The sequence below is a fragment of the Argentina silus genome (assembly GCF_951799395.1).
Source record: "Argentina silus genome assembly, chromosome: 2".
Taxonomy (NCBI): Eukaryota; Metazoa; Chordata; class Actinopteri; order Argentiniformes; family Argentinidae; genus Argentina; species Argentina silus.
This window is the reverse complement of record NC_139656.1, coordinates 1,058,232-1,080,919: the sequence shown is the minus strand read 5'-3', so window position 1 is coordinate 1,080,919 and position 22,688 is coordinate 1,058,232. Positions and strand designations below refer to the sequence as shown.

The 22,688-nt window shown below is 40.7% G+C and overlaps 3 protein-coding genes and 1 long non-coding RNA gene across 6 annotated transcripts; 2 read left to right on the top strand and 2 right to left on the bottom strand.

Annotated features, from left to right (window-relative positions):
• The first annotated feature begins 817 nt into the window (after window positions 1-817).
• LOC310800940 lies at window positions 818-3,164 on the top strand. Its single transcript, XR_014554096.1, has 4 exons — window positions 818-945; window positions 1,172-1,235; window positions 1,371-1,444; window positions 1,771-3,164. It is a non-coding gene; the product is annotated as an uncharacterized lncRNA (long non-coding RNA).
• Window positions 3,165-3,428: 264 nt separating this feature from the next.
• derl2 (derlin 2) lies at window positions 3,429-6,707 on the bottom strand. Its single transcript, XM_083664834.1, has 7 exons — window positions 6,579-6,707; window positions 5,822-5,887; window positions 5,495-5,568; window positions 5,218-5,311; window positions 4,204-4,399; window positions 3,976-4,066; window positions 3,429-3,822 (listed from the first exon to the last, which is right to left on the bottom strand). Exons 1-7 carry the CDS (start codon window positions 6,669-6,671, stop codon window positions 3,717-3,719), a joined length of 720 nt encoding a protein of 239 aa, XP_083520960.1. The 5' UTR covers window positions 6,672-6,707; the 3' UTR covers window positions 3,429-3,716.
• Window positions 6,708-9,067: 2,360 nt separating this feature from the next.
• Window positions 9,068-12,010, top strand: mis12 (MIS12 kinetochore complex component). The gene is made up of 2 exons (XM_083696538.1): window positions 9,068-9,106; window positions 10,275-12,010. Exons 1-2 carry the CDS (start codon window positions 9,082-9,084, stop codon window positions 10,919-10,921), a joined length of 672 nt encoding a protein of 223 aa, XP_083552664.1. The 5' UTR covers window positions 9,068-9,081; the 3' UTR covers window positions 10,922-12,010.
• Window positions 12,011-19,859: 7,849 nt separating this feature from the next.
• Window positions 19,860-22,028, bottom strand: LOC310816386 (E3 ubiquitin-protein ligase RNF26-like). 3 transcript variants are annotated; one of them, XM_083686556.1, is made up of 2 exons: window positions 21,896-22,028; window positions 19,860-21,390 (listed from the first exon to the last, which is right to left on the bottom strand). In XM_083686556.1, coding segments are annotated over exons 1-2 (1,410 nt in total). In that variant the 5' UTR covers window positions 21,898-22,028; the 3' UTR covers window positions 19,860-19,982. The 3 variants fall into 3 exon arrangements, with proteins under 3 accessions (XP_083542682.1, XP_083542681.1, XP_083542683.1); XM_083686555.1 differs by having other exon boundaries at window positions 21,963-22,020; XM_083686557.1 differs by having other exon boundaries at window positions 21,891-22,018.
• Between the last annotated feature and the right edge of the window lie 660 nt (window positions 22,029-22,688).

Genomic DNA, 22,688 nt, shown 5'->3' with positions numbered 1-22,688 from the left:
CAGTGCATGTTGTCTGATAAAGAACCAACACTCAGCTTTGTTCATAAGATAAGTGTGAAATTAGTGGCATTTACCACCATGTTGTTAATGAGTCCCAGGAGTACAGCGAAGACACCTTGCCAGTCAGACATGTTGTGCTGAAACATTCATGTCGTGGTCATTTATTGTACTGCCATGGTTTGCGTAAGCTCCCTAAATATATATATATAAGTTGTGATATATATATATATATATATATATATATACTTTTTTTTTTTTTTAAAGAGAATATATATATATGTATATATATATATATATATCACAACTTATATATATATATATACTTTTTTTTTAAAGAGAATATATATATATGTATATATGTATGTATGTATATATATATATATATATCAACTTATTATGTGAAAGGAAATCTAAGCATCACATTTTGCCTGTCGTCTTTCATTTAGTACAATTGTCTGAGCCAATGTTTGGATTTCAAACATTCATGTCAGATCTATAAGGCTCACAGTAAATGGTTAATTATCCAGACTGCTCATATACAGTTCACACCTAAAATAATTTACAAAAAGTGGCCAACAAAAAAAAGGGAAGTGGCATGTGAAAGCTTATTTTTTTGCCAATAAAGATGCACTGCTAAAAACCAGAAATGCAATTTCCCGCTATTTATTTTCGGTCATGGGGCCTTTTTGACAAAATTATAATATATATTTTTCACTATATGTCTAAATAAACTTGTCTAAGGAAAATGTATATAATTTAAATTATTTTGCCATAAGCAGTTACTTAGATGTACATGTTGACTCTTTTGGTCAGTGTGGACTGGAGCATCAATGGATAATCCTTTACGACAACTCATCTGGCTGTGGGTGGTTCTTGGAATTATTTTTTCCTCCTTGGTGATAAGCATCATCTTCCTACTTATCAACAAGTGTATCTCCAAGAGAGGTATGTTGGTCTTTCTTTTCAATCATTTGGCTATTGGCTCTGGCAAGTAATCCACCGAAGTAGCTCTACTGTACTAACATGATTCATAGACTTTGTATCAATCCTTTCAGAACAATGCTTTCCATTTTCATTACTACAACTACTCATAGCATAACTGTCATTTCTCTCAACAGTATGTGCACATTGTTTGGGTTTTGAGCCATTTTTTCCCCTTGTTTAACTTTAGCAGCTGAGCAATACATAACTAATTCATCATCAATTCATCATTCAACCCCTGAGTTTTACGCCCAGTAAGTTTTCAAGCCATTTAGTCTTCACCTATTCTCGATAGATCTAGTATATACCTTATTTCAATTTGAAAATGCATAATTAGGCAGGCTTGAATTCTACAATGGATTACCAAAGAGAATGATTGTTTCTTTCAGGAGTAGAAAATATCACCCAAAAGATCTGGAGGATGATTTGCCACCTTTACCACCAAGGACTCAATTCAATAATGGTAGCATTCAACATTATAAACTCCTTACATTCTCTGAAAACATTCTCTGAAAACAAACTACAGTTCCCTGCGTAAGTAATGGGACAGTGAAGCATTTTTTCTTCTTAAGGGGAAACTTGGTGAAACCAATATGTACATAAATACCACCAAATAAAAGCTGAGAATCTCTACTTTAACCTCACAGTAATGATTTCAAATCTAAACTTTTGGAATGTAGAGCTAAAGAAGAAAACATGCTTCACCTGGTCATCACTTACACAGGGCACTGTAGTTGGCACCTGTGGTATATTAAGTTCAATAATAATGTGTGCCTGTTTTCCTTCCAGAGGCTCAAAGCTATGAGAACCTTGCGGAGCTGCCTGACTATGTGAAAATAGATGAGGACGAGGCTCTGCCTCCACCATACACATACACACACACAGACACTGTCACATGTCAGGAGGCGTCCCCTGACCGAGACAGCATCTCCACCTACGATGACATTGGCCAGGATGGTAGCCAGAGTGAGGAGGACTATGATGATGTGGAATAAATCCAGAGACTAAAGACACTGCAGCACATACTGTACTATAGTCCTGCTGAGCAGAGAAATGTGTCATGTAAGGCTGTCCTCAGCTTAAGATCTTCATGTAACATTATTGATATGGCAGCACTTTTTATAGTCCTTTTGAAAACTTTCTATTTGCCCAGTATTTACTGAGAAATTACATTGAAACAAGAGGTACTTTTTGTTCCTTACCTTAAGAATCAATACATATTGGTTCATAATATACAAAATACATAACTACCTAGGTTACTGCTAAATTAAATCCAAAAGAAACCAAGGATTGATAACTAGGTAATGTAATTACCATTTTTGCCATGTGATTCCTCAGTAAATACTAGGCAAAAAGCAGATTAACAAAATAATGCATAACCCATTTATTTTGGTTCTATAGATGAATCAGCTGTACTTTCAATCAACGCATCAGTTTATATGGCAGATTTGTCTGTTTAAATCAAATCAAAGTATTTAAAGTCTAAATGCAGAAACTATAAAAAATATAGTCATCTTCGCAGGGGCTTACTGCGAGTTTCATATCAGATTCTGGTCCCTTGAGAGAAAGACTAGCATGCAGTTGTTTGACCACAGTCGTTTTATGTGACATGGTTACTTTAGATAGCATATAGTATTACTTACTTATAGTATGCACTTCACTTACACAGTTTTGTTTTAGATGGCACAGGAAGCTGTAGAAAATATTACAGATGAAGTCAGGTGAATTTCTGCACCAGAAAAAAAAACATTTTTTGGATGAGGCTACAGAGGTTTCAAAACCTAAATCAGTTCAACATGATAAACATTTTTTATGATCCATGAAAACTGACCTGAGGTTAAGTACCACAAACAAGAATTACATATAATGTAATTGAAACTGCATCATAGGTTGTATTTACCAGTGAAAAATAGAGAACTTCTGTAGTTTCAATATGACACGAATCAAAAACTTCCACACTGTGAAAAGCCTTACCACAAGAGTTACAAAATGGTCAGCTCAGCTCTTGCTCCCTACCAAAGACATTGTAATTCTTTCTTCTACCCCAAGGGGGCAGTATTACATAATGTATGCTTGTTTGATGTATCTGTTACTGTAATAAGTTTACTTTGTAATAATTCCCATAAATATTTATGTGCTTTTATTCAATATGTAAGTGTGCTAACATTGGTGGCACTGTGTGCCCTAGTGAATCCAAGTACTGATTTGGAACTGAAATCATGAGAAATCAAATGATCATATCATGACTCATATCCCACTATAACACATTAGAAGCAATGCAGCACTGCAGAAAATGTAAAAGAAAATATACCCAGCAGTTCATACATTTGCCACACATTTATTCTTAAAAAATTAAATGGAAAAAACACTAAAGATCTGAATTCATTCCTCCATTCAGATATTTTCCTGAATGACAATTGACAATTGTTGAGCATCATTCTTTAAAGAGTTAAAGACAAACTTCAACACAGCCAAAGGTTTGCCATCAAATGTCCCTTCCTTGTTGTTACGTCCTCTCATGTGGTCTTATAGCGACAGTCTGGCTTATGGAACAGTTTGAGGGCGATGTAAGCCACACACACAGACAACTGACCAACCTCCCACAAGCTCAGGAGGAAGATTGGCATTCTTCGTCCAAAACAAGATAAACAAGTCGATAAAAAGACCACATTTGTCCCTCTGTCTCAGGGAATGTCCATAAAAGTGATCCAGTTGTGGGGGAAGGGGGGGCTAGTTTAACCCCCGAGGCGCTGTCCCTCCCCCCAGGCGAATCCTCCAGGACGTTCCTCGGGTAGGGGGTTGTAGTTGCCGTCTTCCTCTGGAGTGTCAAATAGCATCTTACTGTGTGAGGAACAGAGAGAGTAAAACAGATGAGGATGAGGTGGATCTTTTTGGGCCTAATCCTAAGAGTATATCTGGTACATTTATTTGAACAATTTACTTTTCTTTGCATAGTTTGAAGCTTTACAGGAATATCCAAATGTCCAAACTTACAGGAAAAAGGGAGTCTTGAGCCATCTGCCACCACCTGGCTGGTTTGGGAACACATCCTCCAGGAAGAAGTACACATGACCCACAGCGATACCTGAGAGAATGAAAGATATGATTCTATCTTACCAGTCACCACTCCTCCATGGTCAATAAGGACACAGCCATGGGACACAGGATGTTGGCACAAAAATCATAAGAGCAGAAATGAGTCACAGTGATGGTGACTAGTACCTAGTAGATCCACAATGATGGAGTTTCCCAGCAGCAGAGAGAATCCCATGAGCACCCAGGGGAGGAAGGGCGCCTGGAAGTTCAGCAGGCCAAAGAAGTTCATGCGGACGTTGGGGTTGCGCCTGCTCCACACGTACACCAGCATGATGGTGAAGGCTTGGCCCAAAAACACCAGACTCACAAAGGTGCCAAATATCTGAGCCGTTGTTAAGAAGAAAATGGGGATTGGGTTCCAACAAGGCACACAAATTAGTCATATTGAGGTCTGGATTTGGTGAATGAATCATCAACCAATAGGCTAACAACTCTAACAAACTGTAACACTCATCTTAACCACAATTTCACACAAGCTTTGGTTTACTGCTACTGATATTATGCAGCCAACCAGACTGACTGACTGACTGACACTAAGTATGAGTGTCACGAAACCGGAATGGAAACCAGATGGCCATGTGTCTCTCAAAGGCTTTTACAGAGGACACCTGCTGATAGCACACACATTGCTGTTCACTAATCAGTGTTACACATCAGTCTGAAGCTTGCTTAATGTCTGCAACAAAGAAAATATGTAAAGGCTGTATGATATTTTGTCAGGACTGCAGAGTCACTTCCGATCTTCCGCCGTAGATTGAAAACCCATCTCTTCAGGCTACATCTTAACAGTCCCTCCTAAAGACCGCTTCATCCTCACTACCCCCCCTATACTAACCCTAACCCTCTTCACCCCTGCTACCCCCTTGTACAAGTTCTCTCCTGCTAATAAAAAATAATAATACGAAAAAAAATTAGCCTACTGGCATTACGACTGCCAATGGCCCCTGGTGTGAGCATTGACTACTTTGTCTTATGATGACTGTTGGATAGATGATTCACTTACTTAAACAAATGTATTGTTGTAAGTCGCTTTGGATAAAGGCGTAAATGTAAATGTAACTATATTGCCTTTTGCTCAATATGTCCCCCTGACTCATGAAGAATCAACACAATCATAGTGGCACAGTGTAAAAAGGATACAGTCATCAGAAGGCCACCAAAGAGGAACATGAAGACAAAGTCAGCGGTGCGGCCCCTGAAAGAGCCCTCCTCCAGCATACGACAGTACCGGTACCTGAAAGCAAGCGGTTAAGGAAATGTCCTGCCAAATACATGGCCTAGTTATAGAACATGGAGAAATGCATAGCAAATATTTTACATCTGATATCTAATACAGCAGGTTCATCACAACCTTTTTTAACTCTAGGGAAAGCAAATTTGCTAGTGAGAGCAAGACATTTGCAAATGAAAAGGATACAAAAAAATCATATTGAAAAGAAAGTTGAATCCAACTGGACCGAAAAATAGAAAGTTGGTTATGAGTCGCCATACCTACAAGACAGAAAAGAGAATTCAGTCAACATTTCAACAACGTCACATGCTGAGAAAATCGATAACATTTAAACCCAGTACTTGGAGATATTTCACCCCCATTCAAAGTTTGTGTGACTTTCTCAGACCTCAACAGTATGTATCCCATACCATCTGTTCTGTAGATAATGCTATATGCAGTCGGAGAAATTGTGGCACGATCTACATGCAACAGTAGCGTGGGTGAACTGTAACTCTTGCTCAGTGTACTCACCTGATAATTCCTAAGTATCAAGTCAGGGTTGAAGTATAGTTGGAAAGGTGTGATGAGTTCTAATTGCTGAGGGTGAGAACAGAGAGGATATTGTCAAACGGTACATGTGCGCCATGAGATGACAGTCAAATGCATTGCCATTCCACGCAGAGCATAACATGCCTAACATCATTCGGGCTACATCTTGCCATTATTTTAGCTCCACAACATGACCTTAAATGGCATCGAATTGAACTGCAACTGGCTCTTTGGTTATGCATTTAGCAAAGCATTGGTAGTGAGGAGTTGGTTCAGGTTGCCCCCACACAAAACAAAAGGGCCAGATCTTGTGTGTGTGTGTGTGTGAGACAGACAGACAGACAGACAGACAGACAGACAGACAGACAGACAGACAGACAGACAGACACACACACACACACACAGACACACACAGACACACACAGACACAGACACACACGCTACACTCGCTAAGACTCCAAATATATTTAGCAAGCTAGCAAGACCTCGCACATGCGGTCCATTCAGACAAAATGACAACCTAACCATTAACCAGCAAGACGTCTTATTTATGTAACTAGAAATGTGTCCGGTTGATTAAACACAGCTGGCTAACAATGATGTACAGGACGGTTGTTTTGCTAACGAGGACACACATGAGCTAGCGAGCTAACAACAGACGAGCCATTCAAATGAAGGTAAAAGTGATGTCTATATCGCCGACAAAACCAAATTCAGATATAGATTTTTTTTGACTTACCACTGCAGCGGTCGTGAGGACACAAGCAGTTGTGTATGCCCTAGTTACAACAGGAATTTGTAAATACTCCTGCTGAAAAGTCTGGTAAGCCATTTTGGACTGACTGAGGCTTCCGGCACTTACTTGACACGTCATCACAAGGTGAGAGACAAGGGGCGTTGCTTTAAGATTTTATGACCCGTGTTTGGTTGAACAGCTCATGTTTATGTTGTGTGAGCGAACCAAAAACCTGTCAATCAAAAGGCCAACACGGGTTGGACGAAACGATGGCAGGCTTGGATTGGTCCGCGTGTGTTTGCATAGCGAATAGGATGAAAGGGGGGGGGAGTGAATTTAGACGTAAAACGCTTTTCTATGGTTTGCGTCTCATCAGTCACACGGTTATATCAAGATGTTTCGATGATAGGAGAATATGGTTTAAAACACTACATAGAGCACTCACATCTTAACAGCTTCTGTGACAGCATGAGAACAGCAAATGGGGAAGACTTTTTCACCCTCCCGTTGCCATCACCACCAGAAGACTGCCTATTACAGACAGACTAATATAGTACTGAATATTACCAGTACACACTTTTAAAATATGGATATTAAAATGAAAGTTTTATTTTATTATTATTTGGATATACTTTGTTGTACCGTGCTCTAATTGTTGCTCCGATTATTGAATATTGTTGTCATGATTTTGGTGTCAACGGATATTTCAACAACTCTGAACCTCTGCGTTAAAAATTACAAATTATTTGCGTAGAGCTTCCTATTGGTTGATTCTGGTACTCGGGTATCATCTGAATATCAGTGTATTCAACCAACTCGTACTCATAATTCCCACCTGTGATCACGGATCTAAAAGTTCGGACCATTTAACTGATTTGAGGTTGGATGCTCCAAACAACAGGAACGCCCACAGGTGATGGCTAACGTTGTAACCGCTTTAACTTTAAATTTAGGAAGTCCACTTACCAATAGCACACACTTCTGAAAATCCAGCCATGCTGGCTGTTACTTTCTTGTTGACATGATGTCAGAGAACTACAAGTAGGAAACTTGGAGCTTGAGGATGATAGCCGAGTTTCCCACTTGTATTTACGAGTTGGAGGGCCGTTGAAATAGTTGTTGTTTTTTACCACTCAGAGCTTATATTTACGAGTTTTCGTGAATTGTCATGAATGAAACCATGAGTACGAGTTTCCAAGTCGGAAATTTTCGAGTTTCCTAGTTCCGACATGTCATGAACGCAAGCATGAGTGTTTTATCAATAATAGAAGGATCTGGTGTGGAGAAATGTTATGCATACATTCATGATCTATCTTATCTGATTGTAAGCATTGTAGAAGAATCATCAGGTTGAGGTCAACACTTGGGAGTAAAAACATCAAATTATATCAACGATTCAGCCGGTCAAATTACAGCTTTAATTGATTTCTGCTGCTGCGGGCATGGCACGACCGACACCGTCTCTGGTTTAATAGTGTGTGCTGTGTGGTCCTCCATGCCAGTAGGCGGTAATAATGCTCGTACAATTAGTTGTCTGTCACTAGCCGGAGGTCCGCCTTTATATGTTATGTGTTCTCTGAGCTCTTGTCAGCTCCATTAGGATCTCCGGTTTTGCTTTTTCGGCTTCAAAATAAAAGCGCGAGTTAAAACATGAATGGAAAGTAATGGGATCACAGCATTTTATACACATTAATACACAACTTATTTTTGCTGAAATGTACATATTGGTGCAATTACATCTGATTGTACACATGCCTATTATATTTGTATAAACTAGACTAGACAGAAATATGTTTTAAAAAAAGAAAAGAAAAAAGATTTCAATTAATCTCTGGTACCACTCTACTCGGCAACACTTCTAGAATATGGATCAGATGAGTTTGAATTTTCTCGTTTTTACTACTCTAATCTACTCTAATCTATTCAACTTCTATACAAGAAATGTTGTTAAGTAGATTGGTAGTAAAAATCATGTTTAGCCTCGGAATATTATTTGTATATGTACAGTCCATTATGTGTTGCCTATGCAATCTAGAGGTGGCATTTTTAACTGTTGGGCCACAGTAAAGGGACAATCATTCTTTGTATGACACCCCTCATGGTTGAAACTCACTTGATATGTATACTAGAAGTGTTGCTGAGTACAGTGGTTGTAAAAATCACGTTGAGCCTTGGAAAATGATTTGTGTACAGGCCATTATGTGTCCCCTATGCAGTGCAGCAGTCTTTCATCAGGGTACTTTGGACATTAGAAGAACTGCAAACCTTTAAAAACACAAATAATACATTGAGAGGATTCAATGTTTATTCCCAGATATAGTTACATAGAATTTGTGGTTCCTTTATCCATATTTAGTATTTATAAATGCTTAACGTGGGCGTTTTATTTTGAAGAGATCTTCATTTACATACACCCGAGGTAGGTGGGCGGAGTTCTACTATTGTCGTTCACGGAACACAGCTAGTATATTACTAACGAATAAATACGGCGCGGGAAATTCAGGCAATGGCGGAGTACAGAGTGAGCGAAGGTAAAAAAAAAAAAAAAAACATTATTCATTCTTACTAAGATTGATTCATTTCAAATCTATGTACACGTCTGCTTGAAATAGTCAATTGGCAAGCAATATATATGCGTAATAGTGGCACGTTTCCTGAAACAGAACGCATTGATGATGGATGCACCTCCTCAGCTACCTTGCCTAGACTCTGATGGCCAACTAAAGCTACCTAGCGACCATAACTACCTGATAGTATTGACATGAATGGCATATTTGCGTGTACATTTGTTTTACTTTACATATCTATCACTTTATTGTCCTAATAATGATGTCTGACGAAGTTAAAGCATCAGCAAGATGTTTGATGGGGCCGGAGTATTTACTCACGCCTGTACATTGAATTTGAACCAGGTTTTACTCCACAATACTTAAATAATTCCCAGGTTGTATGTTTCCACGTCCGGCATTGCAGATACAAATCACTATCTTCTTTCAAATGTCCCGATCTTTTGAGAACGAACATTTTCCAACATTCTGGGGGAGTCGCGTCGTTCTATTTCTACATTAGTATGGTTTGAGTATCGCTTGAAATGTGGTTACCCCCTCGCATGTTGCAAAATGTATGTGGACATTTGAAAGAAGATTTGCGTCTACAATGCCAGACGTGGGTACTTTTCAGTGGAAACGTAAACTCTGGGAATTATTGAAGTATTATGGATTAAAACCAGGTTCAAGTTCAATTTACGGGCGTGAGTGGAGAGCCTTCCAACTCCATGGATCCTCTGGCTATTTTATGATTATGCCTAGAACGCCAGAATCTAGATAGTATGTCCATATACATACAGTATGAGGCTACTTGATTTTATTCTTGAATGCAAATATGTCATTTTTTAACTTGATTTTCTAGTGAATATTGTGATGTATTGATTTTAATTGAGATATTTTACATACACAAATGCACGTTTTCAATCCCAAGATGTAAAGCCTTATATGAGTCATCCTTTTTAATTGATTCTGGCTACATAAAGCTGTATAAAAATGTTTTGTTTTGTGTATAGTGGTTGTCATTTGTTTTAATGCCTGATGTATATTTTCTCCTCTTGCAATAATAAAATAAATAAATAAAAGGCTACTCTATGAAAAGTATTCAGCTATTCCACACTGTCATGTTTAATCATATTTTGTTTTCTATTGCCAGAGGAGCCACTGTCCCCATCATCTCTCAAGCTATACGAGGCTCAGTTCTTTGGCTTCACTCCTCAGACCTGCATGCTGAGAGTATACAGCGCCTTTCAGGACTGCCTGTATGAAGTGTTGCTTGTTGTTGAGGCGGTGTGTGTGAGGAAGATAAATGGGACTGAGACCAATGAGGTAATATTAGGTTCAAGGGCAAGGGAGTGCACCCAGAAGCTGCATTTATTCCTTCAAGAACGTTTCAAACGTTTGTCAGGTCGCATGGAAACCCTGTTGGTCAATAACGTACTTTCAGTTCCCCCTAATGTGTTGTTGCCTGACGACCAACTACACAAAAAATACCCCCAAGGTTTAGAGGAGGTTCTGAGGTTGGAGTCTTCACTTGCAGAGCTGCGTCAGTCCTACCAAGCAGAGGTGTGTGCCAGACAGGCCTTGTTGGCAGAGATGGAGGAGCAGAGAGAGGTTCAGGAGCAGCTGGAGGGGATCCTGCGGTGGGTCGGGGAGCTCCAGGCAGCCTGGACACAGGAGGGGATGGGGGGCTTCCAGGACAGCTTCTCTGTGATGATGCGGTCGGTCAAACATCTGCAGGACGTCATTGGAGAGATCAGTAACAAAAGCAAAGGAGTGGAGGAGGACTTGTCTATGGTGTAAAGCCATGTGGTGTGAAGAACTGCTCCAAGTATAAGTTTCCCATTGGCACAGATCTAAGATCACCCTCCCACCTAACTTTATCTATTTGGTCTGTTTTGCCTTTTCCCCCTCTTCGATCAGAGTCAAAGGGCAATGTCGTCGTACTCCATGAAATCCATTTTGGGGCTTACACATTACAGGGTAACCCAAACCTTACTGTGCTGGCTCGGATGTTTTCCTTTCACAGCACTGTTTCAGCAACTATAGTGGGTGTGTAAGCAGGCCATTCTAGTACAGAGCAGCTCTGCTCAGTAAGGCTTAGTGGTGTTGTGAGGACTGGCGTGACAACATCCTGACAGCTCGTCCAGTCCTAGAAAGACGTTCATTGGATTCTATGTCATAACGGATTTGAACAACTGATATTTTTGCCATAGAAGCACAATGTAGAGCACTTTTTAAAGCCTTGTGTTTGGTTTATATTTCCACTTTTTTTCCTACACATATTAATATCTATACATGAATGTGCTCAGTCTTAAGATTTTTAAAAAAACTTATCTTGTTATGAATGTGTGTCCCCAAATGATCTTTGGAGCCAATAGTCACCACAAGGTGGAAGCATTGCATAGTTATTGCAGTCCACCCCAAAATTGGAGAAGCAGTGGATTTGTAAATACAACATATACATTATCTTTGTTCTGTAATAATTTTCAAAGCTTTGCTATACATTTTAGAATTTACTTCCTGCATTTAAAAACATGAACACTTTCCTATTTTCCAATGAATAAAAGTGTATGTTGAGTAATCTAATGAAATGCAGTGTGGATTAATAATTAATGGATTAATAAAATCCTTTTCCTTGCCCACAGTCTTTTGGATGTAGTCTTGTCTGTGATGTCTAATGCTGTGTGATGTTGACTGATAAGGAGCTGGGTTTGACAATAGACTGCTCAGCACAGTCTGGACTCAGTGGGAGCTCCTGCTCTGATCAGATAGATGTTTGATGTCCATGGCAAACTCAGGCTTCCCTTTAACTCTCTCCAGGAGGAGCCTTCCTGTTAGTGCAGATTATACCCACCAAAAATAATTTAACATTTTTCATTTATTTTAATGTTGCTGTATGTTTAATTGGAAAACATTGATGTGTTGTCAAGCTATTTTTAAAGTAGCATAACATGTCTGAGAAACAAAGTTCAAACGTCTTTGTGTGCTTATAATTAAACATGAGAAGTACTGTATGTGGGCGTCTCTCTTTTGGTTTCTGAAGCCTGAGGCTACTTACATCTTGTTCTGCACAGATCTTCTCACTGCAACAGTAGCCTTGAATATTTGCTGTTTGGTGTAAACATGTTAAGCTTAGTGCTCCTTCACATATGCCTCCCAGTAAGCATTTTTTGTATCAATTGCAGTAGATAAGGGAAAAGCTCAGTGCAAAAGCAAATGTTAAAAAAAAGATCACAAAGAATAGGTAACACCTGGAAAATTGGAAGTTAAATTCAGTCTGTCTTCCAATTTGCATAAATCTCCATGCTTCTGTGGCATGTGCAGCTCTGCACACCATGAAAGTGGCATGTCTTGGATGTAGTGCTGCTGTAGGGCTGTAGCACAGTTCTCCATGGCTGAATAAAAGGGATGAGGAGCGCAGTGAAGGGGTTGGAGGGGGGCTTGGGTTAGCTGTCTCTGTCTCTTTCATCTTTCTCATTAAAGCCAAAGCAGCAGGGGCCACCAAACGAGACCAAGGACGCAGCGATGGAGCCTCGCATCAGGAGGGAGGAATGGCTGGCAAGACTCGACAGGCTGCCTACTGTAGCTTCAACCCCTCCCTTCCCCTCTTCTCAATCCCACCCTTTCCCCATTCCCTTTGCTCTCCCCAATCCCCCTTTCTCTCCCTCTATCTTGCCTTTGTGGAGTCACCCGGGGGCTTAGCTCCACTGATAAAGAACTCTTATCTCCAACTTCTCACACAACCAGGTCACTAACGGGGCTGGAGAGTAGAGAAGGGGCTTAGGTTAGTGTGCCTGAAATAGTGGTTCTGTCAGATAGAGAGAGAGCTTGTGAGGCAGGAGGGCTACGTTAATGAGGTTAAATCTGGTATGGGGTGATTAAAAGGGATGGGGGGGGGGGGGCAGACTCTAGTTTCATGACAGAGCTCAGGTGTTTTTTAATGGGAAATAGGGGAGAATGCTGATGTGTGCGTTTGGGTTTGCTCGATGTCCTTGGTACCCTTGACTCAACCACAGGTGAATGAAAGGTTGACTCTTTCAGGGTGACATTTTAATCAATCTATAGTGCCATTCACTTGGGATTAGCTTTTCTATGTCCAGATATGCAAGAGGGGTAGGGTGATTTGTTTTATCAATACTTAACCTTTGAAGGGGCAATCTGGGATTGGTACATCATTTACTTTTAAATGAATGATATATAGACATTGATTCTTAAAGAATATAATTTATAAATGACCCATGAGCTTAGTTCAACTGTCTTACCCTATCAGAACACAACATATAAGCTTGTTATACTCCATTGTTTGTAAACAATGTAATTGTAAACAAACACTGTATAGCTTTAAAACATGGTTAAAACAATCATTTTGATCTCTTGGATAGTTGGTCCTTGCCTCCATACAGTAGCTCATACTATGAATTTGAGAGTGGTAACATTTCTCCAGCACCATCCCTCAGCGGGGAGCCTGGGTGGTTCATAACCTGTTTCATAGAGGGCCATGTTAAGGTGATTCATAACCTGTTTCATAGAGGGCCATGTTAAGGTGATTCATAACCTGTTTCATAGAGGGCCATGTTAAGGTGATTCATAACCTGTTTCATAGAGGGCCATGTTAAGATGATTCATAACCTGTTTCATAGAGGGCTAAGTTATGTTCCATAAATGCCTGGTAGATCTAGCCTTCATCACTCTTGATATAAACACTGATTAGAACAACTCAAAACACATTCCTTCTTCTAGAGAACCCTCCCTCATGTCTCTGACAAACTGTTTATAATTATGCACACCCAACCCAAATTATAGTATAGGCTTTTACTCTGTTGACAAGGAAACAATTAAGAGATCAACTCAAAAGGGAGAATTTGACTTAAATTGGAAAGCATGTTAAACAGCATGATATCACATCAGAATGTCATTCAGTAAGCAATGGTCAGCCCCTAAACCCCTGCCCGATCACTCCGCTCTTCCACCTCGGCTGGCCGCCTGGCAGAAGCGTCTGCTAAATGCCATGAATGTAAATGCAATTCAGAGATCAAATAGGCAGAATCTGACATTATTTGAAGGCACATCAAAACATTTTGAATTGTGATGATAGAAACTACAATGTGAGGTATCGAGAAAATGTGACCAAGTGGTAAGGATTAGAAAGTGTGGGAGTAATGATCAATGGGAGCATTTGCCACATGTGGGCGATCAATGTTCCCTGTTGGAAATCCTCCTTGGGCTAGGCCTACACGGGCATATTAGGCAGCCAATCAATCGAAAGCAGCTGATAAATCATGCGTACGTATTCCACTTCAGTTAAAGTTGCTGGTCAAACAAGACGAGTGACCCCTTGATGGGGATGAGTCCTTACATGCTGATGTCCAAGATTCTGATTTTCATTGTGGGTCAGTGTTGGTATTTCTTTGCTGTCTCTCCCCATTAAGGCACTAAAACATGTATCCAGTAGAATTAAGGACACAGTTATGAATGAAATAGCCATTTTTATATATATATATGAAATAGGAACATGATTATATGTAACTTGGATAAATGTAAGGAACAAAAACAGGTACAGAGTACAATATGTTTCAGCATACCCTTGGCTAATAGAACATGGAGGAAAAAAAAGGGAATTAATCTTTATTCAACATTGCACTTAGGGAATAACCCTACCAGGAGTTCCCCACGCTCATGCAGTGATTACACATATTCAGGGTTCCTGTGGTTTCCACTAAACACGTTTCTATAGCAACCAGAAAATGCAGGCAGGAGAAACTATGCTTGCTATTCACCTGAGGTGCTTTTTCATTTCTTCCAAGACATTCAAACAGCATTTTGGAGTATGAAGCCAAGCCAAGTTCTTTAAAAAGAGGGCTACACTTGTGCAGTCTTGTGTAGTCTTTTCAGGTTTGAAACTGTTCTTGTAAGGGCAAAGAAAAGCATTACCTACATTATGATAAGCTATTTAGTAGTCCTATGATAAATAATTTGATTTATTGATTTCAAATAGTTTAAAATACAACAACTTAATTAGAGTGACTACTACACTTCTTTTTGCTCCAAAACAAATGTAATCAATTCAGCTCTTTTTCTGTTCCATGACATTTCTCCTGATCTGCCTCCCGTCCTACAGTCTGGGTCTTTGTTGTTCTGTGGCTGCCCTTTGAGGCCAGACTGTGTCATTGGGTTGGAGTGGCCCTGGGCCGCTCTCCAGGGTGCTGAAAGGCCATTGCTCCCCTGCTGCTGCACTGTTCTCTAACCTCCTAATGAAACAACGCTCCTGGTTAACCTTCACCCCCTGTAGACGGGAGATGTTTTTGTTCACAGCAGCATTGCTATTTGTTTTACTACGTGGTTATTGAACGTGAACTCGTAATTCCAATGATGCTATACTTTGATGATGTTAATATGTAGTTTTTTCCTTATATATTACATGCTACCATTTTGGTTGATAGTGATCATACACAATCTGCAGATACAGTTGTGAAATTTGGAATTTGATGTTTTTTGAATAGTAGCAAACATACCCTAAACACTGAGAGCATTGATTCATGTAGTTTGCCACAAGAGTGCACAAACTCTACATTTCTCACCCAAAAGTAAATTAACTGCAATCAGTCCTGTCTCGAGAAGCCCTTTTAAGTGAAAAAAATGAATTTTCATTTGAAAAATGTAATTTGTTAGGGTTAGAGCTGCACTATCATGATTAAACACACTTCCGCACATTTAGGTGGAAAGTTTATGGCACACAAGTTTCGGGCCGATTCCCCAAATATGTCTATATTTAATCATTTGTAGAACTCAGATGATTGCTGCATTAGGTGAGCCCAGGGTCATGTCCCATCAGCCACTAGCCGCCAGACGTTGTAGTTTCTCTTCTGCTTTTCTACAACACTTGGAAGCGGGGGTAAAAAAAGAAAGAAGGGAAGAGTCTAGCAAAACAGGAAACATCTGTTAACCTCAGCGTAGTTTCTCTTCTTAAAGCACTTAGTGTTATATTATTAAAAGCACATTATCACACTCCACATGCTATAGGCTTGGCAACAAAGTAATAAGTACAAAGTAATGTTAAGTACTTAAAATTTACAAAATGCATTCAAAGATCACGCTATGATTAAACGTGTCCAGATCTTCACCTTTCAGTCCTTTCAAACCTTTATCTACTGTACGAAGGAGTCCATTGAAGTAAAATACCTATTTTCAAGGCAGAACTGGAAATTTAGACTGCTATGAAATTAGGCCTTTTCTGTCAACAACAACTGTAGATGTTCATTTTACAGCTTGATAACCACATTATTGCTGTGATTTATTACATGAATTATCCCACTCTTTCAGCCTCTCTGCTTGACTGTTTGGCAAAGAGAGAGAGAAATTGAAAAACCAGTCATTTCCTAACAACAGCTTAGATTCTTGATTGTTATAATGCTTACAACACCATCACTTTTGAGTCTTTTACGCCTCTTAGCAATGCTGTCTACTCGGGCATTGGCAACCATTTCAACAATTATGCCAGTGTAAAATCAATTAAAAGAAGCATACTGCTGTTCTCAAATAACTGTGAAACTCCCAATTTCAAGGTTTTCATTTTTGGCAATATGGGAAGGAGTATTTGGCATATGGGAGGAATTACTCATGTTTTCCTCTCAAATATGCCTCTCACATTATTTGTTACTGCAAATTTGTAATAAAATAAAATAATAATAATAAAAAAATAATAATGAAAACTCTGATTTGAACCATGATTTTACCCAGATATCAAATAGGTTGCCAAAAAATGCTAGCCAGGAACTTAATTATGACTATGACTAAATTGACATTCTTATCAGGGCTGTGCAAGAGGCAAAAAAACATCACAATACAGTTACAAACGAGTTGTACATTTCATATTTAGTAGTAGTAGGCTATTATAGGATTTGTCCACAATTCTACTGTGGTTGTAAACAGATAAAGAGAAGCAAACCATCCCTAAATGGTAAGTTAGCGTGACAGAGCCATTACTGATCCCAGTTGGGTAGGTTCAGAGAGTATTTCCCACCATGTCATGGTGGTCAGCCTGGAGAAGGGCTTCCCAGCAGACAGAGGCTCATCTCCTGGCCTTCTGGGTGTGTCACAGCATGGATGTGGGCACTGGGCACTGGAAGAGAAGAGTGGGTGGAGGGCTGCTCCTGGTACAGCCTGGCAGACAGCTGGTGACAGATTGAGTGCTCCTGGCTGGCAGCCACTGGAGTCAGAGAGAGGACACCCCCCATCCGCCCACCCACCCGCTCTGCCTAGCCCATTCTGGGGGTGGAGGATAAGACTTGTCTGTGTCCAGCTCCATGGTTACCTCCAAGTCGTTAAATGGACTAGCAAGTGTAAAGCTAGCTGGAGAAAAAGTTAACGATTGACACAAGAAAGAGTCTGAGGACTTCCAATTTGAATATCCAACATTATTTGAGGCCATAGAAAATTATGATACCAATTATGAACCAAATGGTTGCTTGGTGTTTCTACAATCAGTATGAACTGAAGGGGTACAGCTTTCTACGCCATTCACAATACAAAAATGTGCCTCTCAATGAAAAGACATGCATGTTATTTCACACAGGCAGCTATTAGGACACCTCAGACAATGGGCGAGCCCTCATGGCCCAGTGAGGCAGCTGCCACAGCGGACGCGGGGAGTCGCCTCTCTCTCTTTCTCCTGGCTGTCACTCAGCCTGGAGGGTCCAGAGCTGGCTCCTGCTGGCCAATTATCCCCCCCCAGAACCAACAAAGAGCCTCTAATGGCAGCCCTGCTGGCACAGCGCCAGGCCTGGGGAACAACAGCTAGCCCAGAGAGAGAGAGAGAGTACAGGGCAGAGCAGGGCCACTCCCCAGCCTCCAGAGCAGGACATCCCACGAAGTAAAGTGCCTCTACCACCCCTCCCTATGTCCCTTCTCTTTTGCTGAAAGAGAAAAAGCATAAGGCCCCAATTCAATTCATCAATGCTGTTTTAATGATAATGCAGGGGTAGTAATGAGTCAGGATGGCAGTGAGAACTTAATCTGGCCAATTCTGAATTCATTAACAAATCAGACAAACAAGGCATTTAACCAGTCAATCATGGCCATTCTACTGAAATATTAAAGGTTCTAATCTAGTGGATGGACACATTTACAGTGTAAAGCTGTCCACCAGGCCAAAAAAATACAGTGATAGTGTTGTGATGATTATGGTGTTATGATCAGGATTTTGTATTTTGATGTTGGTGAAGATTGTGAAGATGAATTTAACCAAACACTGTTCTTAACAAAAGCAGGACAGATCAAGGCCAACCCCAACACCCATAGTTCAAATTGACACAATGATAAATCAGATCTCATACATTGAATGTCATTACCAAACAACCAAATGTTTGAAAACAGATTGTTAGCATATTTATTTTTCCTTGGTAAAAACAATTCTTGGGGTCACTGTGTATGCGATACATTCATCATCCTGATTTATGTCAATGAATAAAACGCACATGAATAGTCAACTGACATGGCACACAAACACCATCTGCAGGGGTGAAAAAGTGGTTAATTAAAATCTGCCATAACATATATATATATATATAACGTATACAGTAGCATTTTACAGTTTTGTTTTCTCTCCTCAATCCGGGTGTAATATTTGTAAAAATTTACTGACTTCCCTTAATAGGAATTGTGCTGTTTTCTTTGGAATGTGAAGACAACATTAGAAAAAAATGCATGGAAAACGATAATATTCAAAATATGGATTTCAACCTGGATTGTTGGATGAGTTGGTTTTGAGACACATACTAGCACATAAACATAATAGGTAAATAATAAGTCTACATTTCTGGTGAAAAATATGGAACGCTACCCATCATCAAAGTATGGCAGCATGTTTATTTCATGTGATAGAAAAACACAAAAACCGGGAATGAATAGTGACAATACATGTATCTGAATAACTTACAAAACACGAATAGGTACAAAATGTACAACATAAATTATGATAAGCACTTGCCATGTGCATCAAATCATAACACTGCAAACCTTAAAGGTAGTGTAACATTTGGCCAGCATAGGAGAGGGTACTATACCGTTCCTCTAGATATATTAGTAGAGCAGAGTTGGTCTAGTTTTTGATCTAACTTCTTAGGCCTATTACCGGAAACAAATTGTATCATTCCTCATCATTAGCATTCATATTCTGATATAGAGCCATTAATAACTTCTCTTCAAGATATAATGGCAGTACAACTGAAAAGCTCATATGTTTAAATATGGAAAAAGTCTAGTAAATCACAATGTTAACATTTTGTTTATTGGGCTACATGCCAGAACAGCAGCTTTGTAGCCAGTGCAATATAGTAGTTAGTGCAATTGTGGAAAATCATTGAGATGTTCACATTACAGACATAAGACTCAGCCTAAAGGATCAGAAGCCTAGAAATGTAACCAAGCTGTAATATGAATTTATGGACCTGAATACTAACTGGGTGGCACCTAAGAGTGAGCTTTAGTAACCCCCGTGGCCTTATTCAACGTTGAGAATCTTAAAGAATCGTACATTCCATGTCAAGTCAGTGTTATCTAATATACCTTTTCTCAGTGCATCTGAATGGCCCACCCCACTGAACGGGTCTCATACACAGTGACGTTTTCTTCATGATTGTGGGCAAAAGCAAGGTCTACATCAAGCACAGCCTAAGTTGTGTAACATGTGTAGGAGAGTGTCATCCTGAGTCCATAGCCGGGGGGGGGGGGGGGGGGGGGGGGGGGGGCAATAGGATAGGAGAGTAAGTAAGATGGCGAGTGCTTCACCAAGCCTTATACTAAAATTGTTTCTCTGGCTGTCTCTCAGTAGTCCATTGTCAGTCACCATGGGTCTCTCTGTCTCTCAGAGGAAGACGTCCATGGTCTGCGTGATGGCCTGTCGGCAGAGGGGGCAGCTGTGCTGGTTGGGGGGCTGCTGCAGCAGGATGGCCGAGCAGTGGCGACACAGGCACAGGTGGCGGCAGGGCAGCAGCAGCACATTCTTGGCCCTGTCCTGGCAGATGACACACTTCTTCCTCTCCTCGTGGTCCTTGAGCAGGCTGAGGAGGTTGTCTTCCGGGGGGGCACAGATACCCTCCGCTGGGGAAGGCTGCTTGGCTCTAGTCCTTGCTGTTGTGCAGGGGTGGTGATGGTCAGGGTTGAGGTTGCCATCATCCAGTCTGCTGTTGAGATGTAGCTGCAGCGAGGCAGCCTCACCTTGGTTTCTTCCGGTTAGCTCTGGGGGTAGTAGGGTATGGTCAGCAGGACTACCTTGGGGCCTTGTGTCCTGAGACGGGTGCCCCCCTCCACTCTCACCCCCAGAGGGCTCTACAGTTCTGCCCCGTGGCTGTCTAGGCTGGGCCCCCTGCCCCATCGCCTGCTGTGCTGCACCACGATCGTGAAAAGCTTGAGCTCGCTCTAGAGCCAGCAAATAAACTCTATAGACGGCCCTCTGAACACCTTGCACTCCTGGGAGTGTGTTGACAAAGTGTAGACATTGCTGGGCTGTGAGACGAGGCAGGCTGGGGTTAAGATACAGCAAGGTCAAAGCAACGATGACTGCTGTAAGGAGCAGGCCATAGATGTTGAGCATGAACACTGTGATGAAGACATGACCAAGTGAGCCCAGAAACTCCAAGGCTAGCTGGCAGGGAGTCCAGAGTAGGACAGAAGTGCCTACCAGGCAGCTGTATAGGAAAGTGAGAAGTGTGAGGGCCAGCTCCAAGGCTTTATGCAATGGCCCGGCCACTGCTTCCCAGACTCCCACCACTGCAGAAAAGCAATTCTGCGTCCCAATGAGGAGAATGTTGACAATAGTGTTGACAAAGTAGAGAACGAGGCTGAACGCAATGCAGAAGCCCTCACATGTCTGTCTCAGGATAGAATTCCCAGACAGGAGTCCGCGATGTAGCAGCTCCTTGGTGCGCCACACAACATGAGATGAGAGGTGACCCACCATTTTGAAACTCTCAAACACCCCTCCCAGTGTCTGCAGCCAGCCTTCCAGTATGTGGAGCGCTCCATGAGCTGTGCTCGTGACTGCATCTGTGACAGTGAGGAAAGAGAATATAAAAACGTTCCAGTATTCCAGCAATGTAGAGCCACTCAGCACCACTGGCAGGTCGTGCAGTGAGGAACCCATGTTCGATAGAAGCCTAGCCAGCCAATTCACTGTCCAAATGATCAAGTCCAGGAGAAGGCAAAGCGTATCCAAGCATCTCCCAATGGCGCAGGAAACTAAGTTCACTACATCCATATTCGTGTTGCCCAGCCTAATGGAGACAAAGATAATATGTTAAACTACTACGTTTCCAAACTTGGTTCCACAATATAACGCATTGTAAGTATAATTACAAAGTAGCTAGATAGCTCGTTGCAGGATAGACATGAACTGAACACATTAGCTAAAATAGTAGCTATATCTATAGCCCCATCAGACAGGAACTGATGACGCCGGGGCTAAATAGCAAACTAGCCCTGGCTGAACTAGGACGAGTGGTGGTTTATTAACCTAGCTAGGGAAAGAGAATGCACACCCATGTAGCTATCCTCTTTGGCCTAGCGACCTCTTGTGCGTTCTCGGGGCTGAACATATAGCTTAGACTATTGCAAGCTAATGTAAAGAAAACTACAGCGGTTAGCCAGCTACTCCCCAATGTCTACCACACCCACTAGACTGCACTGCAATGTCGCTAGCAAGGTGGCTAGCTATGCTAAGCTACAGTAGTTACCGTTATTACAGCAGGTGAAAGTACTAATCGTAATACGTCACCTTACATAGCGTGCCTACGAGCTAGCCAAGTCTGCTACATATACAATGTAAAGGTTGGATTAATAGACGCACTGTTTAAAACTGAAAATGAGTCCAGTCTGAGGCTCCCATCTCAAACAGGCTGTCATTTTTTTTTTTGCCAGACATGTAAACACGCAACGGTGAACAGGGATAAGTGTCGATTTGGAGAAGCCTACCCAGGCAAAATAATCGACTTCTGATCTTGAGATGAGGAGGTACCTTCAGCTATTTTGATGAAGGTGTAGTAGGCCTAATCCGAAAATAAAATATAATAAAATATTTATGGATGCATATAATAATGAAAAGTATGAAGTACAATGACATCAACTTTATTAGTTTAAATCATTTCAATTGTGTTTTCAATACTACCACAGTTCCTCAAGTGTCACAGGCATGCATATGTTTTATATGGACAGTGTAACTGTAAATTAACAAATAATATATTTAGCTAGATAAATGTAATATCTCACATTTCTCTTTATGTCGTGGTTTTACACGAGTGATCTGCACAGTCATCTGCACACTCATTATACCTTCTGTTATTCTGCAGGCCAAGCAGTTTGATATTCATAATATAGCTTATTATTTACCCGCCCACTAAACACTACTATATACTAATCTGAGAGAACAGTTTAGAATTATTTTGTATGATACCAAAATACAACAATACACCATAATGAGCGAAACCGCGTTTGTCAAGACAGTTGAATTCAATACTATAAGTTAAGTGTTAATAATGTTTTAGAAGAGTGTTTAAAATGATATAGCATATTCAAT

Coding starts and splice junctions, on each gene's coding strand:
- derl2 (XM_083664834.1), bottom strand. CDS start 6,671: ATGGCTTACCAGACTTTTCAGCAGGAGTATTTACAAATTCCTGTTGTA. Junction 5,888..6,578: donor TCCTCACGACCGCTGCAGTG/GTAAGTCAAAAA, acceptor TCTCACCCTCAG/CAATTAGAACTCATCACACC. Junction 4,067..4,203: donor CATCATTGTGGATCTACTAG/GTACTAGTCACC, acceptor TCATTCTCTCAG/GTATCGCTGTGGGTCATGTG.
- mis12 (XM_083696538.1), top strand. CDS start 9,082: ATGGCGGAGTACAGAGTGAGCGAAG. Junction 9,107..10,274: donor GGAGTACAGAGTGAGCGAAG/GTAAAAAAAAAA, acceptor TTCTATTGCCAG/AGGAGCCACTGTCCCCATCA.
- LOC310816386 (XM_083686555.1), bottom strand. CDS start 22,018: ATGACAGCCTGTTTGAGATGGGAGCCTCAGACTGGACTCATTTTCAGT. Junction 21,391..21,962: donor CTCATTTTCAGTTTTAAACA/GTGCGTCTATTA, acceptor TGTCTCCATTAG/GCTGGGCAACACGAATATGG.